The sequence below is a fragment of the Macaca fascicularis genome, chromosome 11, assembly GCF_037993035.2.
Source record: "Macaca fascicularis isolate 582-1 chromosome 11, T2T-MFA8v1.1".
Classification (NCBI taxonomy): domain Eukaryota; kingdom Metazoa; phylum Chordata; class Mammalia; order Primates; family Cercopithecidae; genus Macaca; species Macaca fascicularis.
This window is the reverse complement of record NC_088385.1, coordinates 35,434,202-35,451,394: the sequence shown is the minus strand read 5'-3', so window position 1 is coordinate 35,451,394 and position 17,193 is coordinate 35,434,202. Positions and strand designations below refer to the sequence as shown.

Below are 17,193 nucleotides of genomic sequence, written 5' to 3'. Positions count from 1 at the left end.
GGAGTGCAGTGGCGCGATCTCGGCTCACTGCAAGCTCCGCCTCCTGGGTTCACGCCATTCTCCTGCCTCAGCCTCCTGAGTAGCTAGGACTACAGGCGCCCGCCACCGCGCCCGGCTAATTTTTTGTATTTTTAGTAGAGATGGGGTTTCACTGTGGTCTCGATCTCCTGACCTTGTGATCCGCCCGCCTCAGCCTCCCAAAGTGCTGGGATTACAGGCTTGAGCCACCGCACCCGGCCTTCTGAGTTTTATCTGTCCCTCTTCCAGGGCCTCTTAAGGAGAAGTGGGAGGAATGAAGTCATTGTGTTACAAAACCTGTGACTGAGGGACACTGCTCCTTAACCCCAAATGCTAGTTTGATCAGGAAAAGACCTCCTCATAAGCCAGAAATCTAGTCCTCACAAGACACCAGACCCAGTGTCACTGTATCTAATGGAAGCTCTGTGTAGGCTCCGATGGAAATCTGGTTACAGTTTCAAAAAGTAGCTACCTTTGCACAGCGGAAGCAAACTGTTTAAGCCCAAAAGACTGCCTGAAGCCTAATGTGTTCTAATTGGTTGGACCAAATATAAGTATACTGAGTAATTACCAAGCTTTAACTATACAGACTGTTATTTCAGGGGAGATGATGATTGCCACAGAGTTCAGCCAAGTCTGCCACATTTGCTGTGTTCATAAAGGAGCCTGCTCCGAGTACCTATGCTTCCTCTTTCCTTTGCACAGACCACAGTCAATTTAAGAAGTAGGAATTTTTGGCTGGGCGCGGTGGCTCATGCCTGTAATCCCACAACTTTGGGAGGCCGAGGCGGGTGGATCATGAGGTCAGGAGTTTGAGACCAGCCTGACCAACATGGTGAGACCCCTGTCTCTACTAAAAATACCAAAAAATTAGCAGCGTGTGGTGATGTGCACCTGTAATCCCAGCTACTCAGGAGGCTGAGGCAGGAGAATCACTTGAACCCGGAAGGCGGAGGTTGCAGTGAGCTGAGATTGCGCCACTGCACTCCAGCCTAGGTGACAGAGTAAGACTCTGTCTCAAAAAAAAAAGTAGGAATTGCTGGGCCAGGCACAGTGGCTCACGCCTGTAATCCCAGCACTTGGGGAGGCCGAGGTGGGCAGATCACCAGGTCGAGTTCGAGACCAGCCTGGCCAACATGGTGAAACCCCGTCTCTACTGAGAATACAAAAATTAGCCAGGCATGGTGGCACGTGCCTGTAATCCCAGCTACTCGGGAAGCTGAGGAAGGAAAATGTCTCAAACTTGGGAGGCAGAGGTTGCAGTAGCCGAGATCGCACCACCGCACTCCAGCCTGGGCAACAAAGTAGTACTCCGTCTCAAGGGAAAAAAAAGAAGTAGGAATTGTTACCTGGGCAGCAAGGAGGATAGGGTAGAAAGGGAAGAGTCATCCCTTCTCTTTCTGCCCCTTCTTCTCCTTTTCCTGGGCATTAGTGAGTTAGGGTAACCTATTGCGGTATGAAAGATGATGAGGCGGGCCAGGCAATGGCTCATGACTGTAATCCCAGCACTTTGGGAGACTGAGGCAGCAGATCATTTGAGGTCAGGAGTTTGAGACCAGCCTGGCCAACATGGTGGAACCCGTCTCTACTAAAAATACAAAAATTAGTCAGGCATGGTGGAGGGCGCCTGTAATTCCAGCTACTTGGGAGGCTGAGGCAGGAGCATCACTTGAACCTGGGAGGCGGAGATTGCAATGAACCGAGATCAAGCCGCCACTGCACTCCAGCATGGGCAATAGAGTGAGACCCAGTCTCAAAAAAAAAAAAAAAAAAAAAAAAGAGATGGTGAGGCAACTCTACACCTGCTGGGAGTCCCTGGAATAGCAAGCAATCGGTGTACAGTCTTCCTTCCACTGAACCTGAAGCATTCGAGCTCCAAATTTCAAAAAGAAAAAAAAATCGTAAATATATATACCACTTTCTGTTCTCTCTCAGTACCCAGCCTCAGTCTCTATGTCACAGTATATACCTTAGAAATTACAACATGCTATTATCTCAGTTTCTTCAGATTAGCCCATATGGTCTTTCTCTTTAATATGGGGGATTCAAGAGGAAAGAGAAAATTTAATGAGTAAAGAGGGTACTAATCTTTGACCATGCAAGTTGGCAGATAGGGAAGATCCTCTTGTCTCTCCTTCACTGCCAAACTATAAAACTATACATGAGGTAGCCAGAATAAATAGCTGGAGGATGTGATTCTGTGATTGGGTAGCAGTCAATAACATTAATTGGTGATGTTGATCAGCTTCCTGTTGACAGGCATGGAGAAAGGCTTTCTGCAGACCCTCCCTGCTCTTACTGGGAGGCACAATGTCAGGTGAAAGTTACAGTTAGTGGGGAAGGAGGCAGGGAAGATATTTTCCCATGTGTATCTAAGGGAGAAAAAAATACAACTCTTTAAAAATGTTGAAGTTTTAGTTACAATAGGACCGTTTTAAGCCTCCCTGCTGGTGAGCCCAGACTTTATTATCTCAGTCAAGTCAGCTTTGTGGTAGGGCCCTTTAAGAGAAACAGCAATAAATGCTTAAGTATGTGTGGCTTTTATTTATCTATCTGATGAGTTTAAACCTGCACAGTTTGTAGCCTAAGCCGTATATTTATTGTTCACGTGGGTCAGCTTCCATCACCATCTAATGAGTTCTAATTGGGTTCTTCCATTTGGGAAAGGGGCTGCCCGCCCCACCCCACCCCCAAATTTTTTTGTGACTAGTCATAGCCCTGGAGTTGATGGCCTTCACGGAACTTGCCAGCAGTCATTTTGGTCCCACCCTGCACTGTCTTCATGTTAACTCTGTGCTTTTCTAGGTTTGCTGTGGAATTTGTCATCTAATGACAAACTCAAGAATCTCATGATAACAGAAGCATTGCTTACGCTGACCGAGAATATCATCATCCCCTTTTCTGGGTGGCCTGAAGGAGACTACCCAAAAGCAAATGGTTTGCTCGATTTTGACATATTCTACAACGTCACCGGATGCCTAAGGTAATGCTACCTGTACCCTGCCCTGATAGAAGATGTAATCAAAAATTAGGTAGCCCCAAGGAAGTCAGGATATGTTCTGCCTTTGGTTCTTTCTCTAGTTACACAGTTTGTTTGTTTGTTTGTTTAAAAAAATATATACAGAGTCTCGCTCTGTTGCCCAGGCTGGAGTACAGTGATCTGCCTGCCTCAGCCTCCCAAAGTGCTGGGATTACAGGCGTGAGCCACTGTGCCCGGCCTACACAGTTGATTTTTTGAGAGACTCTATTTGGATGGTAACTGAAAAAATTTATTACGATAATATGTTTATTTTATCTCCATAGTTAATCACACAGTAATACATATCAAATGCCAATTTTGTGTAAAACATTATGTTAGCTGCTGAAGGCTATACAAAGATGAATAAGAAAACCCTTGGCTGGGTGCAGTGGCTTACACTTGAAATCCCAGCACTTTGGGAGGCTGAGACAGGAGGATCACTTGAGGTCAGGAGTTCAAGACCAGCCTGGGCAACATAGCAAGACCCTGTCTCCACAAAAAAATGAAAACAATTAGCTGGGCATGGTGGTGTGGACATGTAGTCCCACCTACTCGGGAGGCTGGGACAGAGAATCTCTTGAGCACAGGAGGTTTGAGTTTCCAGTGAGCCCTGATTGCACCACTGCACTCCAGCCTGAGTGACAGAGCAAGACCCTGTCTCAAAACATACAAAACAAGAATATCTGTAAGGAATGTTTACTGGAGCAGGGGACACAGATAAAAGACAGCAGCAGTTCTCAAAGCTGGCCACAGGTCCAGCACCACCTGGAAGCTGTTAGAATTCTCAGGTCCCACCCCAGACCTCCTGAGTCAGAAATGCTCAAGGTCAGGCCCAGCAGTCTAGTTTTAACAAGCCTCTAGGTGATTCTGACAGACACTGAAGTTTGCGAACTAAGATGTCAAAGGTGCAAGTGAAGCGCTGCGGGAATGCAGAACAAAGGACCATTCATGACGTCTGGTGAGATCAGAAGGGCACTAGAGAAGAGGTGTCAAGTGAGCTGGGCCTTGCTGGACTATTTCGGTAGTCAGAAATTCTCTAAAGATAAAGGACCACGTTCTTGAAAGGCGTAAGAAGTGCCTAAATGGCCTTCCTTGAATCCATCTTCTGTACTGCCCATTGAATCTGCTTTTCTAGTGCACTTTTGATCCATCGCTCACCTGCTTAAACACATTTCACGTCTTAAAGTTTCTCTTCGGCTCCCATTGCCTTACCACATAAAACAGAGTTCTTAGTATGGCAGATGTATTAGGACTGTTTCCATTGAAAGTGGTGGAGACCAAACTTAAACTCACTGAAACAAGTAGGAATTCATTGGCCCATGTGGCTGAGATATTGCAGGTCACTTGAGGAAGTGAAGGAAGTATACCAGGAACCATGGCCGTATTCCCTTTTTGGGACAGAATTCAGCATTCCTGGGACTCACTCTTTTTCTATTTGTATCTCATCTCTTCTTGCTCTTCGTTTTTCCTAGTGGGCTCATTTCCTGCAAATGCAAACAAGCCTTCTCTGCTTAATAACTTAATCATAGGCAGCCCTTGCTTAGCCACACACACAAAAAAGTGCACGTCTTTCTTAAAATGATTGTGCCAATCACAGGGAAAGTTTTTTCCTGGCCTGGCTTCAGAAAGGGGCACATCATTTGAGCCACTTTTGACCTGGATTGTCCAAGCCTGGATCAGATACCTGCTTTTATAGCAAGGACAGCAAGATCTATTACCATAAGAAAAGGGTGGAAGAACTTGCTGGGTGAACCAAACAAAAATGGAAGACACGTTGGTCCATGACAGTATACACAGCCCTTTTCAGTCTATCCACAACCTTCATTACCACCTTTTTTCCCACAAATATACTTCATACCCACCGAAGTACTTGCTTTTCCTTAGATGTCATAGTACTTTCTTATCAAGACTTTATTTAATTGTATTTGCCTGGTAAACATTTTCTATTATCTGCCTATTGAATACTTAATCTCCTAATGATTTAAAACCAAAGATAAAGTTTATGTTTTCTATGAAACATTTTCCAGCTTCCCCAGCAAAAGCTAGTGCTTGTTCCTGAGGTTGATCAAATGGGAATTTGTAGGCAAGTCACCACCGTTACTGATTTTGTCACATAGCTGTATTATGATAGTTGTTTACATAGCTTTTCTACTATTAATAGATTGTGAATGCCATAGAAGCTAAGCCTATGCATTTAAAAACCGTCTTTAATGCCTAACACCTAGCAAAGTTTTCAGCATATAGTAAGTGAGCAAGGTATTTGAATAAAATGAATAAATGAATGAGTGAATAAATGAAAATACATGGTGAATTTGGTGAATAGTCGAGTCTGATAAGAGTGTGGAGTTTGTGGTAGAAAGTAATCAAACAGAAATTGGAAACATAGGCTAAAGCCAGATAGTGGGGATCTTGAGGATCACATTAAGGAGTTAACTTTTTTTTAAATTTCCGATTCAGGAAGTACACGTACAGGTTTGTTACACAGGTACATTGTATGATGCCGAGGTTTGGCCTTCTAATGTGCCCATCACTCAAATAGTGAACTTAGTACCCAATAGATGGATTTTGAACTCTTTTTCCTACTCTGTCCCTCCCTGCTTTTGAAATCCCCAATGTTTGTTGTTCCCATTTTTGTATCTATTTGTATCCAGTGTTTAGCTCCCATTTTTAAGTGAGAATATGTGATATTTGGTTTTCTATTGCTGCATTAATTTGCTTAGAATAATGGCTTCCAGCTGCATCCATGTTGCTGCAAAGGACATGATTTCATTCTTTTTCATGGCTGTGTAGTATTCCATGGTATATGTGTACCACATTTTCCTTATCCAGTCCCCTATTGATAGGCATCTAGCCATGTCTTTGTTATTGTGAACTGCTGTGATGAACATGCGAGCGCATGTGCCTTTTCGGTAGAACAATTTATTTTCCTTTGTATATACACCCAGTAATGGGATTGCTGGATTGAATGGTAATTCTATTTTTAGTTCTTTGAGAAACAGGAGTTAATTTTTTTTCTTCTGTAAGCAAAATTAGCTAGTATGGAGGACAGAGATATGATAATTTTTGTGGGAAGAAGAAGAATGATACTATCAACAGGGAAAGGTGTATTGTGAAGGTAAAAATCTAAAGGCAATGATGCTAGTTACAAATCTCTTCCTGTAGTCTCCCCTTACGACTGATGAGTAGAAGATATACATTGGTTGGTTGTAGCAATGCCCTGGTTGGCACACATTTTTCAGAACATATAGTAGCTGAATACACTCTAGTCAGAATAGCACTGTTTTAAACAGTGTTTGCAAAACAGTCCAGAACACTTATTTGAATTTCACCTTCCAAAAGCAGAATATAGCCAAAATCTGGGAAGTGAGTACCATAATATATATGTTTACTAAACTGTCCCTTCCGATTTCATCTGTATATCTCATTTATAACAATAATAGCTAACATTTATTGTTGTTATGTTCTAGAAACTGCTCTAAATGCCTTATGAGGTTTTTCTCAGTTTATTCTCAGCAGCAGCCCCTACAAGGTAGGTTTTCCTCATTTTATAGATGAGGAAACAACCTCAAAGAGGTTGAGTGATTTTCCTAAAGTCATATGGCTAGCAGTAGACAGTTGAAATTCAAATGCGGGAAGCGTGTCTTCAAAGCCGAAGGTCTTAGTATGCTAGATACATTAGTATTTGTCACATGTCCACAGATTGTGCTTAGGTGGATAAAGCCCCTGCCCTTCATAGTCTCAAGACACCACAGGGTCAGATATTGCCAATTTACAGGCATATTCAGTTGTCATTATGGGCATTGTATCAGCATTTCAGTGTTGTTCTTTTTGAAGTTCTGTGCATGTAGAACTCTGCACTGCATTTCATATAATCAAAGAAGATACAAAGATGAAGTATATGAAATGAGACACCTTTCCAAGATAGGAGATGGCATTGTAGACAACTTCAGGGTAGATGTCATCACAATGGATAGAAAGGCCACCAGGAGAATATTCAGGATATGAGTCAGAATGTAAGCAAAGACCTCCATGGACGGAAAGTGAGCTGAGATCCGGCCACTGCACTCCAGCCTGGGCGACAGAGCGAGACTCCGTCTCAAAAAAAAAAAAAAAAAGAAAAGAAAAGACCTCCATGGAACCTGCAGTCACATAGCATTGATTTCCAGGACATAGAGGTGTCTGCTAAGTAGTTGCTCATTTATGTCTCCAGCTCACTCTTAAAAATTTTTAAGACAGATGTTGACTGGTTCTAGTAAGAGTTAATCTTAGCTACATTTTTAAAACTCATGAATGTTACCGAATATCTTAATTGCCACAAATTGATTGGTGTTATTTTCTCCCTACATGTATTCAGAGCCGACAGTGAACTAAATTGAGTAGTATTTCGAGCATTGTGTTTGATTTAGATTACTATAATAAATTCTTTCCGTCTATTTTGGAGAAAAACTTGTGCATACACCAGTGACTTTCTCCACTTACTAGACTTGACGTTAAGATCGTTTCTGGTCTGCACGTGGCAATGGTGCTGAGCAAATCTGCTCTGTAGGTAGAATGTTTGCTTAACTAACGAACTTGTGGCAGTGACTTCAGTTCTGCCCACCGGAAGCTTCTATAGTGAGGTCACTCCTCTAAGAGAACATGCTACTCGGGAGGCTGAGGCAGGAGAATGGCGTGAACCCGGGAGGCGGAGCTTGCAGTGAGCTGAGATCCGGCCACTGCACTCCAGCCTGGGCGGCAGAGCGAGACACTGTCTCAACAAAAAAAAAAAAAAAAAAAAAAAAAGACTAGCACTGTCAGGTCCGCCACCTTGGGGATGTACCGGATCATTTGTCTTTAGGATGAGCATGTGCCTGCAACAGCATTTACCACAGGCATCGGTGCTTTCTTTAGGGCCCTTTGGAATTACATACTTTTCACCACTGAAGTCACTCACTGAAAGGTGATACAAATTTTGCAACAGGGATAACCATGTGCCCACGTAAAGTTTCCGTTTTTTTTCTTAAGTCATACTACACTAGCTTAATGACTGGTAAAATCCAAGATAGGAGAGGAAAATAAATTGTACACTCCAGTGTGTTGGAGCCGGCAAGTGAGAGGGATTCTTGGCATTTCAGCATCATTCCGTGTTCAGTGACGCCATGTTGGTAGCTTGAGACTAGCCGTGATGGGAGTATTTTAGTAAGAAACTGGCAAACACAAGCCAGGCACAGTGGTGTGTGCCAGTAGTCCCAACAACTTGGGAGGCTGAGGCAGGAGGATTGCCTGAGCCCAGAGGTCCAGCCTGGGCAACATGGACCCATCTCTAAAAACAAAGAAAGAAAGAAATTGACAAACTCTGCAAGTCAGACGTCTCCCCCTACCACAGCCCCAGAAAGCTGGTTGTTAAACATTTATCAGCAAGCTGCTAGCACTGAATTTCCATTAGTTGATTACTTTAACATCACAACATAGGTAACTAAGGTATAGGCATATTTCTCCATAAACACTCCTTTTCAAAGAAGAAGCAATTCCTTTGTTTTCTTAGACGGTATAATGAAACTTCAGCATGTTTTCTTCTTCTTTCTTTTTTTTTCTTTTTTTTCCTCTTTTTCTTTTTTTCCTCTTTCTTTTTCTTTCTTCAGTGGAGAAAAGCTGCTAAAATATCTCTTTTTTTTTTTCACAGCATCCTTTATTTACTTGGAGTAAGAAGTATAACTTAGTTAAAATATGTATTGCAATTATCAGATTGCTCTTCCAAATATTTCAAATTCCAAAATATTTATTTAATAGGCTTAGAATTTTAAATTACCAAAAAAGTAGGCCGGGCACAGTGGCTCATGCCTGTAATCCCAGCACTTCGGGAGGCCGAGGCAGACTGATCAACAGGTCAGGAGTTCAAGAGCAGCCTGCCCAACATGGTGAAACCTCATCTCTACTAAAAATACAAAAAATTAGCTGGGCATAGTGGCGGGCACCTGTAATCCCAGCTACTCGGGAGGCTGAGGTAGGAGAATCGCTTGAACCCAGGAGGTGGAGCTTGCAGTGAGCCGAAATCACGCCACTGCACTCCAGCCTGGGCCACAGAGAAAGACTCCACTTCAAAAAAAAAAAAAAAATGCAATGGCTGTCTTCTATGATTCCATACCCCTCTAGACACACACACACCTATTGTGAGTCCTGTTTTTTTTTTTGTAGTATGAATTTATACTGTGGCTCATCCTAGGGAATTGGTGTAACCTGACTATTAACTCTATTTTCCACATCACTGATTGGAAAACCTCTGAATGTAGCATAAATAAAACCAATGGTTATTATCTGGGATAAGTCTGAAATTGCTGCCAAAGATTTACCATCATTTCTGCTTATTATTCTTATAGCTTCTTTCCTCCTCTTTCTTTCTTTCCTTCTTTCTCCCCTCCTCCTCCCTCAGCTTCTTTCTTCTCTTAAAGGACAAGAACTGGAAGCAATTTAGAGGTAATAAATTAAAATGCCTCAGGGCTAAGGTAGGCACTTAAGTGGGCAGGTGTAAGACATGAGGAATGGGCTGGCTCTGTCAGACTAGAGAAGGGGAAAAACACTTGCCCTAAGAGCAGTGAGAGTCAAGTTCTGGAAAACACTTAGGTCAAAACCAAACACATCGAGGGAGCTTCTGTTAGTGGCCTCATTCTTCAGGGGAAGAAATTAAGTCCCCAAGACTCTTCCACAGTTATAGAACCAGCTATCAGAAATTTGAGAATGACAGCTAGTCCAGCCTTCTTGGGATTCTGCCACTGGTCTTCATTTATTCTCCCTCTTATCCAACCCTTTTGTTATTCCTGGAGTATGTTGAAGGCCTCCTCTATCCAAACCACTATTTAAATTTCTGAGATTTCAAAATGGAATGGGACCTATTTTTGCCCTGGAGGAACTCTGGGTTTAGTGGAGGAAAATGGCACCTGAAGAGATCGTGACAATCCTTTTGGTAAGAGATTAAAGAGAGGAATGAATAAACTGTTATCAAAGCATTGAGTTGCTTCACTCACTTTGCCTTGGGAGTTGGGAATTTTTTCTGGAGAAGGTCAAACTGTTAAAGGATGAGTAGGTGTTTGAATGTCCATCTCAGTCGTCAGATCATCATTCTATCATTAGGTTGTCTCCAGCATTCTTAAATACTATAGTCATATTAACAATCTGAATTCATAAAGCCCTAAAAAGTCATTTTCTTGAGTTACTGTATTTTGTTGACCATCTGCTTATGAGAAAAGGCTTATAAAATTGCCACCTTAAGATAAAGATGCAGTCTGCTTTATGAAGGTCTACCCAGAATTTGTCAGTACACATTATAAAACATATTCTTTTTTTCTCAATGCATTTTATGCCTGTGTATGCTGGTGAACGACGAAAAGCAATTTGTAATGCATTTCTCCTACAAATGACATAAAGTTCACTTTCTCCCACCTTTCATCCTATAGTAAATGTGTTTTGAATGTATAATATCCTTTTATGTATTACATTTTATTACTTAAAATTATTTAAATTCTTAAAAGAAACTTTTATTGTCTCTTCCACTGGAAATCTAGCTGGAGTGGCTTGTCAGAGGAAGCAAACTGTACCTTTAGAAAGAAAAGCCGTAACTATCAATCTTGTTTCTAATTAGTCACAGAGTTAAGGGCAAGTTGTTTTGGAATATCAGTACAAGCTACTCTCTGAAAAATGAATGTCTCCATGTACATTTTTAATATATTCAGTTACAACTGTCTTCTCCAGCACATATACACCAAAAAACCACATACTGAATATAATTTTTAATGTATATCTTGGTACCAAACTTTAGAAATTTACTGCATCTACATTTTCGTGATTATGCATTTTCTTTTCTTTCTTTCTTTCTTTCTTTCTTTCTTTCTTTTTTTTTTTTTTTTTTTTTTTGGAGACAATCTTGCTGTGTCACCTGGGCAGGAGTGCAATGGCACAATCTCAGCCCACTGCAACCTCTGCCTCCCAGGTTCGAGCGATTCTCCTGTCTCAGCCTCCCAAGTAGCTAGGACTACAAGCGCATGGCACCTCGTCCAACTAGTTTTTGTATTTTTAGTAGAGACGGGGTTTCACCACACCGACCAGGCTGGTCTCAAACTCCTGACCTCGTGATCCGCCCGCCTCAGCCTCCCAAAGTACTGGGACTACAGGCATGAGCCAAGGCGCCCAGCCTGTATGCATTTTCATTCTAGTTACCTTTGCTTATCCACATCTTATTCTGAATACTCATGACTTATTTGGTCTAGCCTTGTGCATAATCCCAGATAATTAAGAAGATAAGTAAATCAGGATCTAATTTTCTTGACTATCAAATAGCTATTTTTCTTTTTTGTAAGATGTAGCCCCCAAAAGAGGCCAGAACTTACTATTGAAAATCACAATCTAAATGCATTTACTTCTGGAGAAGAATTTACCATAAAACTAGAAGAGTAATGCTAGATGAGACAGTGCAAACAAAATGGAAACTTGATGAAAGCATCTAGATAGTTCAGCCCTGAGACTGGCTTTCCCAGAAATAGAAAGACAATTGAATCATCATCTTCAGCCTCAGTTATTTGGCTGATTATTTAAACTCTTCATGTTTCATGTGTAAACATAAGCAATATGAAGTTCATAAATAATGGAATTGGCAATATTTCTAATGTTACACTAGCATAACCGGTCATAACCATATTTTCTGTTGGTTACTTTAGATATACAAACAAGTACATGGTTTAATTAATTAAATTACTTTGTAAATTTATCTTTTTTTTTTTTTTTTTTTGAGACAGTGTCTCACTCTGTCGCCAGGCTAGAGTGCAGTGGCACACACTGCAACTTCTGCCTCTCGGGTTCAAGTAATTCTCCTGCCTCAGCCTCCTGAGTAGCTGGGACTACAGGCGTGTGCCACCACGCCCAGTCAATTTTTTATTTTTAGTAGAGACAGGGTTTCACCATGTTAGCCAGGTTGGTCTCAATCTTCTAACCTTGTGATCTGCCCACCTCAGCCTCCCAAAGTGCTGGGATTACAGGCATGAGTCACCGTGCCTGGCCAACTTTTTCTTTAAGTAAATTTAAAAGGTGGAAGTGGTATTTAAATGGGTAAATAAGATCCTGATTTTTAAAAATGATTGTTTTATGAACTAAGCTTCAGGGTTTTAGGCCATTATTTTGAAATATCTCAACAGTTCTTAAGTTATTAAAGCAAACAAAATCAAAACAAATATGACTATGCTTACCTGGTAAACCATGGTCTTCCTGAACCCAGTGTTTTTAAGAGTACATGTCTCACTGAAATCCTCAAGCAGCACATGTACAACCAACTGACCCCTTTACGAAGGTCCCTGTTCTTCAGACTAACATTTTCCACTGTCCTATTCGTTTCTTTACCAAATTGGCCCAGATTAAAAGTTGTACTTTACAGAAATTATGTAACACTTCTCTTTGCTAAAGAAACTCTTTATTCTTATCAATCAGTGCATAAATATTGACTGCCTGAAAATACATGAATAGGAACAATACAGAGGAAGAAAAATCAGGGAAGGAAACAGGACATTAATTTTTACTCATTATATCAAATGGACTCTTTTTGCTGGGCTTTCTTAATCAGTTAGCTTATGAGTTGAGTCTTGGGCAAAAAAAAAAAGAATTCACAAGAATGTCTTTATCAGAGACTTTTAATACCATCTTCATGTTTAAAGAAAAATATCTATATAGCTCAAATTGGTGTTTTATGAACTGTATTTTGTGACACTGAAGGTCTTTTTCCAAAAAATGTAAGACTATCATCATAGTCAAAATGACTACTAAATTGTTTTTATTCATTATTATAAAAAGTGAGGGGTTGATACATTGGGATAAAGCAACTGACGATTTTGTCACTATCCTGTGGTTAAAATCTGTGCCTGTCTTAAAGGTACAGACTATCTAAGCATCATATTATTTTACTTTAGGTCTTAAACATCTTTATTATTCCTAGTCTGACATTCCAGATATCTCCTTTATGTGTCAAGAATGCTTATTCAAGTTGCAGTAGCTCTTCGGTGTATTTTTAAAATTACGGTTTGCTGTTTATAATTAATAGAATTATTTTCAATGGAATTTGGGATTCTGTCCTACATAACATATTCTAGCTAATTGAGAGGAAATTAATGTAGCCTGCCAGCCAGTTGATTACTGGCTGAATTAACTATTCAGAATGCTTTTGGAAAACCTGAAAATGCAGGAAAGCAGAGCTAAAGGATTTTTTTTTTTTTTTTTTTTTTTTTTTTTTTTTGAGATGGAGTCTCACTCTGTCACCCTGGCTGGAGTGAAGTAGCACTATCTCAGCTCACTGCAACCTCTGCCTCCTGGGTTCAAGCGATTCTCCTGCCTCAGCCTCCCAAGTAGCTGGGATTACAGGCATGTGCTACCACACCCAGCTAATTTTTTGTTTTTAATGGAGACGGGGTTTCACCTTGTTGGCCAGGATAGTGTTGAACTCCTGACCTCAGGTGATCTGCCCACCTCGGCCTCCCAAAGTGCTGGGATTACAGGCGTGAGCCACTGTGCCTGGCCAGAGCTAAAGGATTTTTAAGGTTAGATTTTCTCCTCTACCACCTTCTAGTTTCATGGTACAGAATAGATGACAACATAGCTTTGTTCCATTAATTTTGCTTGTCCGGAAAGGACCAGGATGTGTAGGTTGTAGGGCCTTGTCCTACCTCCCAATGTTGCTCTATTTGCAGAATGAACAGCTGACTTTGGCTGATGTTTGTTGATACCTTCAGGAAATAATGTTGACTTCAGAGTTAACAGACAAGCCTTCTTTTGGCATCGAGTTTTTCTTCCTCTTGCCAGTTCAAATGAGGCTTCCCTTTTGTCATGTGCAACCACAAGCTGACTGTGCTGCTTCTCTTAGTTAATCACAGACAAGACCCAACTGTTTGATATGTATCAGGTGGGAGTTAAACAAAAGCCCAAGCCTAAATCTTAAATAACAAGAGGAAGAAGGATGCCTGCGTATCAGCTGATGTCTTGTCAAGTACCTACTTAATCTTGGAATAACTTTAACTTTGCCTACCAAGTGGCTTTCTGACTGATACCACTTAGGGTCTTACCATACAGTTTACATTACACAGTACTAGGAAGCCTATAGTTGTTGGTGATGCGTGCATAATTTTTTAAAACCATTGAGGTGATCACTCTCTCAGAGAGTGCTGATTATTAGACCTTCAAGACTGGTCCCAGGCCAGGTGCGGTGGTTTACGCCTATAATCCCAGCACTTTGGGAGGCCGAGGCAGGTGGGTCACCTGAGGTCAGGAGTTTGAGAGTAGCCTGGCCAACATGGTGAAACCCTGTCTCTACTAAAAATACAAAAATTAGCTGGGCACAGTGGCACACGCTTATGATCCCAGCTACTCAGGAGGCTGAAGAAGGAGAACCAGTTGAACTTGGCGGCAGATGTTGTAGTGAGCCAAGATTTCACCACTGCACTCCAGCCTGGGCAACACAGCAAGACTCTGTCTCAAAAAAAAAAAAAAAAAAAAAAAAAAGACTGGTCCCACAGCCACCAGGCCTTGTATATGATACATGCACATAAACTGTGTGTTGGTAAAAACCATACCCATTATCAAGTAGCAATAGTCCCATTTAAAAAACAAAATTTTGGCTGGGCACCGTGGCTCACGTCTGTAATCCCAGCACTTTGGGAGGCCAAGGCAGAAGGATTCCTGGAAACCAGGAGTTTGAGACCAGCCAGGGCAACGCCATGAGACCCTGTCTCTACAAAAAATAAATTCACTGAGCATGGCGACATGCGCCTATAGTCCCAGCTACTCAGGAGGCTGAGGTGGGAAGATCCCTACAGCCTAGGAGGTTAAGGCTGCAATGAGCTGTGATTGTGCCACCACACTCCAGCCTGGGCAACAGAGTGAGACTTTGTCTCAAAAAATTTTGGAAAAAAAAAAAAAATTCCTGGGCCAGGCACAGTAGCTTACACCTGTAATCCCAGCACTTTGAGGGCCAGGTGGGAGGATCACATGAGGCCAAGAGCTTAAGACCAGCCTAGGCGACATAGTAAGACTGTCTACAAAAATAAATTAGCTGGACTTGGAGGTGCATGCCTATAGTCGCAGCTACTCAGATGGCTGAGGCAAGTGCACCCCTTGAGCCCGGGAGGTTGACGCTGCAGTGAGGCATGATCATGCCACTGCATTGTAGCCTGGACAATAGAGTGAGACTAACTCAAAAACAACAAAACAAAACAAAACAAAAATTCTGCCTCCTAAAGTTCCTTATTTTGTCTGGTGGTGAAGTGTCTTGAAAAGATGCACCAGACATTATTGTTCCTGGCCATTTCATGTCCTGGAAACTAACTGTAGCCTTTTACTTTAACCATCTCCCTCAGCTCGTTGTTTCCCCAGGCCAGCTGACCACACACTGTACCTGAGTTTGGATGTTCTGGGATTGTAACAAACTTCCTTTCAATGCTGGTCAATTAAGCATATTTGACAGCACCCCTGCACATAGCCACAGACAGACTAGCTTATATCCTACCTTATATGGAAGAGCCTGTAACAATCCTGTTAGAGCAGTTAATTCTGATTTTAAATGAGAATCACAGGTCGGAATTTCCCAGAATGAAATTCTAGGGTACCCTAATTTCAGGAATTTTGTGAAAATTACAGATCATGCTAGTTGTAAGTTGCCTACCATAATGTCTAGTGCAAACACTAAATTGCAGCTGTTTTTTTTTTTTTTTTTTTCATTTGTCACTGCCCATTCTTTGGTTTACCATATGAATCTAAGATTTAGTCACACTGTCATTAATCTCAACCATTAACATACCATTCTTCCTTTTCATTCTAGCAAGGTCCAGGGTGTTATGTTTTCTTTTCTCTTTTTCATTGTGACACTCAGGAATGTGTGAGATAAGAGGTCCTAGAGGGAGTGAAAAGTCACAGATTTGCTTTCTGATAAAACACCTGAATCCTCCTAAATATGTGAAGCTCTGTGACCATTTCAGAGACACACAGAGGTTCAGATTCTATTTCTTCCCCCATTACAAGTCACCTTGCTGGAGAGATTCTTCCCAATATCAAGCACTGGCCACAAGTCAAGCTGGTGTCTTCCCATTTGGGACCAGTGAAGGTGAAGAACTCCAAATAATTCCTGCCTTTATGTGAAGAGTAGTTTGTCTCCTTCCTCACTCCCCATCTCCAAAGGCTCTGGCCCCTTGCCTTCAACCCCTAGTCCAAGGAGCTGTTTTTAAATTTCAGTATATAACAGTATACTGTTTTAGTTTTCCTAAAGGTACCCAGATATTTACTCAGACCTAGGCTTGATTATACCAGGGGAAATAAACCCATTGTTTAATCAAATGCAAATGACAGGCACTAAATTACACATTTTTAATATATTCTGTTGTTAACTTTAATAAGCACTTTTTATTGAGTAGCTACCATGTTTGTATGCTCATTCTCTTTTAATTTTCAATAAGGTCATTGTTTCAGTGTATTTCACTTACAGTTTTGAGATATTTTTCTATTGAGCCACGATTGGGTAATGTATCGGAAACTAATCAATAAATAGTTCTTATGATTCAAGAGATACATTGTAAAAAAGATCAATTCTGCCTAAGGATAGCCATGTTAATTTTCTGATTCCCTCAAGCTTAAGTACTAGCTGTTAAAAAAATATGTATTTTAAGATGGATATATCATTTTCTATAGTTATTGGTTATTTTCAGGGTGGTACAATAACAAATTACTTTCTGTCTAATGACTTCTATTCCTGGATGCAGTGGTATAAAATAATCTGCCCTTATCATTCATATTTCTGTGTAGTTGAGTAAGGTGGGAACTATTTTTGATATTTCGGAGCAATGGGGTTCCATGCACTTTCTGTCAGCAAAAGTATCGGCTGCCAGAAACCCCTGATAAGTCCCATTTCAAGCAAGTAGAGTCTGGATAATACCAAACAGCAAGACAACAGTTAGTACTTGTGAACTGGCAGTACTGCCAACTTGACTTACCACTCCAACCCGAAATAAACACCCTGGAGTTAAACAAAGCTAAGTCATCCATCTGCAAGGTACGCAGTGGGCTTAGCCAGGAAGAAAGACCTTTTGATTTGTCAAAGCAATTTTAAACTACTGCCATTTATCCCGGCTAGAGGTTGAAAAGGCCAAGGGGAAGCTTTT

General features: G+C 41.2%; 1 protein-coding gene across 2 annotated transcripts in view; it reads left to right on the top strand.

Annotated features, from left to right (window-relative positions):
- PKP2 (plakophilin 2) overlaps positions 1-17,193 on the top strand; it is a 108,320-nt gene that overhangs the window by 55,964 nt on the left and 35,163 nt on the right. For both annotated transcript variants that reach the window (XM_065524017.2, XM_005570540.5), the window contains exon 6: positions 2,824-3,001. In XM_065524017.2, the coding sequence (XP_065380089.1) occupies positions 2,824-3,001 (178 nt within the window). The remainder of the gene's footprint in view (positions 1-2,823; positions 3,002-17,193) is intronic.